The sequence below is a fragment of the Phallusia mammillata genome, chromosome 1, assembly GCF_965637545.1.
Source record: "Phallusia mammillata chromosome 1, kaPhaMamm4.hap1.1, whole genome shotgun sequence".
NCBI classification, from domain to species: Eukaryota; Metazoa; Chordata; class Ascidiacea; order Phlebobranchia; family Ascidiidae; genus Phallusia; species Phallusia mammillata.
This window is the reverse complement of record NC_137252.1, coordinates 6,506,139-6,513,469: the sequence shown is the minus strand read 5'-3', so window position 1 is coordinate 6,513,469 and position 7,331 is coordinate 6,506,139. Positions and strand designations below refer to the sequence as shown.

At 35.9% G+C, this 7,331-nt stretch overlaps 1 protein-coding gene across 1 annotated transcript; it reads left to right on the top strand.

The window, feature by feature from the left end:
* Nucleotides 1–4,973: 4,973 nt before the first annotated feature.
* Nucleotides 4,974–6,954, top strand: LOC145232180 (glutathione S-transferase 1-like). The gene is made up of 4 exons (XM_080096719.1): nucleotides 4,974–5,257; nucleotides 5,634–5,775; nucleotides 6,320–6,455; nucleotides 6,601–6,954. The coding sequence occupies exons 1-4, from the start codon at nucleotides 5,058–5,060 to the stop codon at nucleotides 6,786–6,788; spliced, it is 666 nt and encodes a 221-aa protein (XP_079952845.1). The 5' UTR covers nucleotides 4,974–5,057; the 3' UTR covers nucleotides 6,789–6,954.
* The last annotated feature ends 377 nt before the right edge of the window (nucleotides 6,955–7,331 follow it).

Below are 7,331 nucleotides of genomic sequence, written 5' to 3'. Positions count from 1 at the left end.
CTAACTGCGCCACCATATCGGGGCAAGTTATACTAGACGAGTAAAATCCAATACCACAAGCATAACTGGTCTTGGAACAGATGTAACTGAGTTTATATTTTTACATGCAGAATGTTCGCAATGTTGTGTTGGAGGGCGAAAATATTCGGGACCAATATCTTCCGAAGGTGCACGAAGCTCTAAAACAGCTTGAAAACTATTTGAATAAAGAGAAGTTTATGGCCGGTCCTAATATCACTATAGCTGGTAAGTGAAAAAAAGGTTGAACTTTGTATAAATTAAATTATTTTTGTTCTCATTAAAATAATGATGGTTTGTCCCAAGATTTATTTACTTTTGCAGATTTTTTTGGTGCCAATTCCGTTTCGTTTCTTGACGTTATTGGTTTTAAAGATTATGGGACATATCCTAAAGTTGTCGAGTGGGTGAAGGAAATTGAAAAACTGCCATATTTCAAAGAATGTAACGAATCTGGCATGGTTAACATGAAAGAAATATTTCATGATAAACTTCAAAAATATGCATAAGTGACGAATAGTTTTGAACTATTGCTACAAACCTTTGTATAACATGTTGTCCACAAAAGTAAAAACAAAATAAAAATACGATTGGTCGTAAAACTAGGTAGGAAAAGTATTTTCCTGGTAACGAAAACTAACTTGAATATCTTGGAATATATATATATATTGCCTAATAGCATTTTCAGATCCTATAAAACCACAGGACAAAACATCAGTATAAAGAAATAAAAGTAAACAAACACAACAAACAAAGTGAGACGGAAACACTCAATAAAAAAGGCGATAAGCCGCTATACGCTCCAGCGCCAAATGCGATCCAAATGTAGTTCGTAAGAATGTTGCCATGCGTGATTGGTTTTTTTGAAGACCATTTTGGCCTGCGGCAATCTTTACACAGCATACATATGGCATGTGCGTCGCCATATGTATGCTTTGTAACTGTGCTTAGTGCCCAAAGCTTTGGCGTGCGCGCCTGACGAATATAAGACGTGACTCGATGTTGTGTTGCTTGTCAAGCGTTGCTTGTTAAACCAGTTTAAAAGCAGTAGTGCTAACCATATCTCTAAAGTTGTTGTTTTTATCACTGTTTTTGTCTAACTTTGTTTGTTGTGTTTTTTACTTGTGCACTTGTAAAAACTTGATTTACAAATTTTACTTCAATATTGAATTTTGTCACGAACTTGTTTCACGCGCATTGGATCTAATTAGAAACTGTTAGTTTGTTCGTGATCTGCTTTTAACAATGTGCAAAGATTGTGCCATTTAACACCATATCTGGTCTTGCACAGTTGATTATTTGTAACACCACGAATAAATGTAACTATCAGGAAAGCGCAGAATGGGTTTAAGATTGAAACTGTGCAAAGTCAGGCCTGAATTCGTTTATAAAGTTACAAACCAGAATAATGTAAAGTCAACTACTTAAAACAAGTTCATTTTGCTCGGTGAACGGAAACATAGCTACACAATGGCGCTAAAAGCAAGCACAAAGCCGGAAATAGCTAGCGGAAACAATTGGGCAAGAATGTTCAACGTACAGCGGCTGTACTGTTGTCATAGCTTTGCTATTACACTTGTTGTAAAAAATTTAAGCAACAGTTTATCATTCGGAAACTATGTGTATACACGCATTTCAGTTAAGCTTAAATTGTTAGATACAAAACATTTTTTGTTAGCCCGGAGTGCATTTATTTGCAGCTTAAATTTTAGAATCATTATAGCTGACTCGAACGCAGCAAAAATCCCAGATATGGCGATGAAACTTTATCACAGCGACATAAGTCCGCCAAGTCGCAGTGTTTTGATGGTCGTAAAAGCGCTTGATCTTCAATGTGATGTAGAGGTTTTAAACTTGCTTGCCGGAGAACAGTTGTCCCAAAAGTATTTAGAGATTCACCCAAGAGGAAAAGTTCCAGCATTAGTTGACGGAGACTTTATTCTAACTGAGAGGTAACGAGTCTTCTAAGTTATGTCCTGTACTGACCTTGCTTCTATAAAAGCATTAAGTCCTAATATAACAGGAACATAATAACCGTAAAATTCGTTTTGCTTGTAAAAATGAACAGCGTATGTTTGCAGCCGTACCATTGCTGCTTATCTGTGCAACAAGTACGGTAAAGTCGAGGAAACATTGTACCCCAGTGATCCGGAGAAACGTGCAAGGGTTGATATGATGCTTTATGTTGAAGAATTGATTTCCCTAGAGATTGCAGAGTACCTTGTAAGCAAACCAGGCGAAATTGCAGACTAGCACTGTAACATGTTTTCGTCGCATCTTACTTTTACTTTAATTGAATAACTATGCAATGTCAGTTAATGTTACAAGTTTCTTTGATGAGATGACTTGAATAGACACAGTTTCTCTAAAGACTTTACTTGCTGTGTCTCGGACATCGTTAAGTACACATGTTTTGTTGATTTTACAAACTGGCAGTTACTTATAGTAATCACGCTAAACAAATGTCTAATTTTGCGATTAAGGCTGGTTAGTCAATTTTTTTTTACAAATCGTTCGTTGTTCAATAAAGTTTTATTTTTTGTTAACTTAAGTCAAGTAAAGACCCACAAATTCGTAAGTCAACTTTGCTCGAATTTAGTCATCACAATATTACTCGGTTGCTATCAAACGTTTGTCAAAAGGTCTTTAGGTTTTAAATTGATTTTCTATCGGAAAAAACGTATTTGGTACGGTATGGAAAATATACACATAAGAACTAACAAACAACTTTGATATTTGCACTCTTTGCACATGTATTTTACAGGCTTGATTAAATATCTTGTATTATTTGCTTGCAGAATGTAAGCAATATTTTGGTCAACGGTTGACAAACCCGCAGCGAAAATCTTCCCAAGGTGCACGAGGCTTTAAAACAGCTTGAAAACTATCTGAAAAAAGACAAGTTTATGGCTGGTCCCAATATCACCATTGCTGGTGTGCGAACAAATACAATAATTACAGTCTTGTGTTAAAATTTTGTAGCCTTTTTATAGCGTTTCACCCAAAACATCATATTTTTCAGATTTTTTTGGAGTAACTTTATTTCAATATCTTGACATTATTGATTCTGGCATCATTGGGGGGAAATACCCTATGGTGGTCGCTTGGATGAAGGAAATGAAAAATCTGCCATGTTTTGTGGAATTAAATACGTCTGAGATGGAAAACTATGGAAAATACTTTTCAAGAAAAACTTCTACAAAATGCCCATGGATAAATGGTTTAAAAATCGATTTTGGCAATACACCATTGCAGCGTGGTAAACGATATGGTATCGGTAAAAAGCTATACAAATATACAAACTGCAATGTATCACATTTTTTTTTCTCGGATTCAGTAAATTTGACGATATTGTGAAAAGCCCTGAGCCTCAGGGCCTGAGGAGCTCAAAATAAAGAAACTCCCATGAGCCAGTGTGCCTGATGTGTCCAACCTCAGGGAAGCCTTAGGATTATTGTGTTGTGAATTGTGACGCGCTTCATTGAATCAAAATGATACAATGCATAAGCTCCTGTAAACTGATGTTTCATGATAAAAAGGTAGTCTTTAAAAGGAATATGATTATAAAATGTAGAAACAAAAAAAACGCAACAATTTTTAATGAGTTGATATTAAATGTTTCGAACAATATACGTTCAAATACGCAAAATGTGGCGCAATTAGTATTTAAATGTTGAACACAGTGCTTCTTACGGGAAAGACTAATCAAAGAGAAAGTTAGTGTAACCGATTTATTAACCCCACTGCGTAACTAACTGCAGTCCGCAAGAACTGTGATGCCATATAACGTCTTGCATAGTTAAGCATTAGTTACCGAACAAGTAAATGTGTAAGAAAGTGCAGACTCAATATGAGATTAAAAAACGTTACAAAGCTCATAATTAAGTGGTGTTATGTAGTTGTTGCATTATGAGCCATGTCTGTGACTTAAGTTCTGATGGTTTGGCATCACTTGTTATGAGGCTGGATAAATTGCCACTGTCTGGATATTGCTAGACGCAATTAATCATAAGCATAACTCGACACACCTCGAACATTTGCAAAGTAACGAATAGTGTTTAAAAGCATTGCCATCAACCTTTGTGTAATATGTTGTCCGTAACAAATATCAGTAGTGAACCGGCAGATACACAAACAATCGAATAAATCAAGCTAGTACTTTTAAATGGGTTGCGCAATTTTAATTTGTATTTGGACAAGATAAGTTTCTAAAAACGAACGATAGAAAAAAATATCGAATGAAAAACGACTGGTCAAAAGAAAGTTGATTCACAAATTTAATTGAAAAATCGAATTTTCCCATGCTGGTCACGAACTCTGTTCACGCCCGGTAGACTTAACTTATAGTTTGTACGTGATTTGATTTTATCATTTCGTTGCAAACATGTTTTGACATCATGTCCGGTCTTGCACAGTTGATCATTTATCACACCACGCATAACTGTGATAAAAAAGCGCAGATTGGATTTCAAGTTAAATTGAGTCATGTTTTGGTTGCAAAGATTGCAAGTCATTTGCTATTTAAATATGGGTTATGTCGATGATTTTTATCCTTACCTTAACTGATTTTAAACCCTGATGGAAACGCCCCGTATAAGCAGTCGAAACGTCGGATTTTTTGTTTATAGTTGCCGGTTAAACAAAGAAGCAAGTTTATGAAGTATTCACTTAACCAGTTCGTCAAGATACTTACACGAATAATGCAATGTAAACTACATGAAACTAGTTAAGTTTATTTTTCTTAGTGCACGAAATCATAGCTACATATAAGTGCGCCCGGGGCAAGCACGAAGCCGGAAATAGTTATAGGCGTCTCCGAAACGTTATATTGCACTTACGAGCAGCGTAACACGCAGCAGCTGTACAGCGGCTACATGACTAAGCAATACTGCTCGGTGTAAGAATGTTAAGCATATGTGGCTGTTATTGACCAACCCCGATTTGTTGGAAAATAAACTTATTAATGTTAGCCATATTTCTTTGCAGATTAGATTTTAGACATCATTATAACTGACTTGAACAAACCAAAATCCAGAGCTATGCCGATGAAAGTTTATTACAGCGAAACAAGTCCGCTAAGTCTTGGCGTTTTGATGGTCTTAAAAAGGCTTGATATCAAATGTGATTTGGAAAGTGTGAATTTGTTTGCCGGTGAGCAGCGTTCTCCGAAATATTTAGAGATTAACCCTCGAGGAAAGGTTCCAGCTTTAATCGACGGAGATTTTACTCTAAGTGAGAGGTAACAAGTGGTACTGTATTGCTTGTATTGACATTGGTTCTACGCTTTCGACATAATGGGGTCTTAATATAGCTGTTACAAAGTTGTAAGCCGGGCCGAGTTCAGGCTTAGTTTTTTTAATATTTTAATTTTTTTTAATGAAAACAACCTGTATGGCTAGTGCAGTGGTCCTCAACCTTTCGTGGACCGTGGACCCCTAAAAGTAACTTTTGGGCTTCATGCCCCCCTCAAGTAACCCTGCAGGACCTTTGGCCCCCCTAAAAATGTAAATGGCAATATCGTGATGAAATCCGCTGGGACCGCTTACAACTCTGAGCTGTAATATACTACCGTACAATTACAAGTATTTGATAAAAGTAACAGCGTATGTTTGCAGTCGTGCCATTGCTGCTTATCTGTGCAACAAGTACGGTGCCGCTGAGGAAACATTGTATCCCAAAGATCCGGAGAAACGTGCAAAGGTTGATATGATGCTGTACGTTGGAGAATGGATTCACTTAGAGATTGAAGACTATCTTGTAAGCAAATCTAATTGAACACCTGCCTAAAGCAGTGTAACTATACCAACATGCGAATGACTTTTTTAGCTATATTTCGTAGGCTCTTAATTATATGATATGCAAACAATTAATTAAGTAACAAGCCATTCGCGCAGCAGACCAAGGCACGTTTAATAATATAGCGTACAATGTCCGCATGTTCTAATGATAATTTTTAACAGTTACTTACACAAAACAGACAAAATAAATTTACTTCAATAGGTGAATAATGTCGTTTCATCAAATTTGTTTGGATTTTTTTTAACTCAAGTCAAGCACAGTTAAACTTAAAACCGGGATTTAACTGCTGAAGTGGTTAAATTGAGCAATCACAGCACTACAAATTTGTCATCTTCCTTGTTCAAGAACGTCTTTGAATTAAATAAAGTTAAATTTGTTTGGGGAAATAAAATGTAGCGATAAAACGTATAACTAAGACAAAAACAATTTAAAAAAGCGACACCAACTAATAGGCTAATAAACGACATGAAAATTTGCGCAATAACTTTATTATTACGCGCAGAATGTCACCAACGTTTTTACTAAAGATGAAAAAACCCGTGACGAAAATCTTCCAAAGTTGCACGAAGCTTTTAAACAGCTAGAAAACTATTTGGAAAAGGACAAGTTTATGACTGGTCCTAATATCACTATTGCTGGTATGTGAATGAATATTAACATTACTGAGAACAAATTGCGAGCAGTTAAAATGAATTAATGATTAAATTTGAATAACATTGTGCTTACAGTTCGATGTCGTGTTTTGTGGCGAAGTTTCTTTCCAAATAACATCACTTTTTGCAGATTTTTTCGGTTTAAATTCAATTTTGTATCTTGGCCTAAATGAATTTGACGATTATGGGAAATATCCCAAAATGGTCGAGTGGATGAAGGAAATGAAAAAGCTGAAATGTTATGCGGAAGTGAACAGAGCTGGGATGGAAAACTTTGGAACACTGTTTCGAGGAAAACTTCTACAAAACGCCAAGTGATAAATGGTTTTGAAACGGATTTTGGCAACAAATCAGTTTATCACGGTAAACGGTTGTAAATAAAACCAAACATTTAAACACTGCAATATATCACAAGCAAACAAATACCTCAGATGGTCTGTTTGAATGGGTTTTGTCGTATAATTAATAAACGTTAAACGAAATACTTGAGTGGTGTCATACTTGGAAGTTCGAGATTAAACGCGCTGTGGCATAACAAGTATTAAATTATGCTTAAAAACTTTTCTGAAATGTGAGGCTAAGAGTTCCTTTTGACCCGTAAACACATTTTAAATTCACATATGAATGCATTGCTTTTTACAGCTGTCAATGTGGCTTTTGTAACTGGGTTACTCAGGTACAATTGAAGTACCATGCAAAAAGTCGAGTGTCGCGAGACTCATACAGAATAGGAATATTGCAAACTTGTCGAAATATTCGGTTTTGCATTTGCAGTGTAAGAACAAACTGTTTGCAATAACAAATCCGTTTTTTTTTCACTCGAAGTGCTCTAATGCAATGAACTGTAGAGTGGCGACTAAT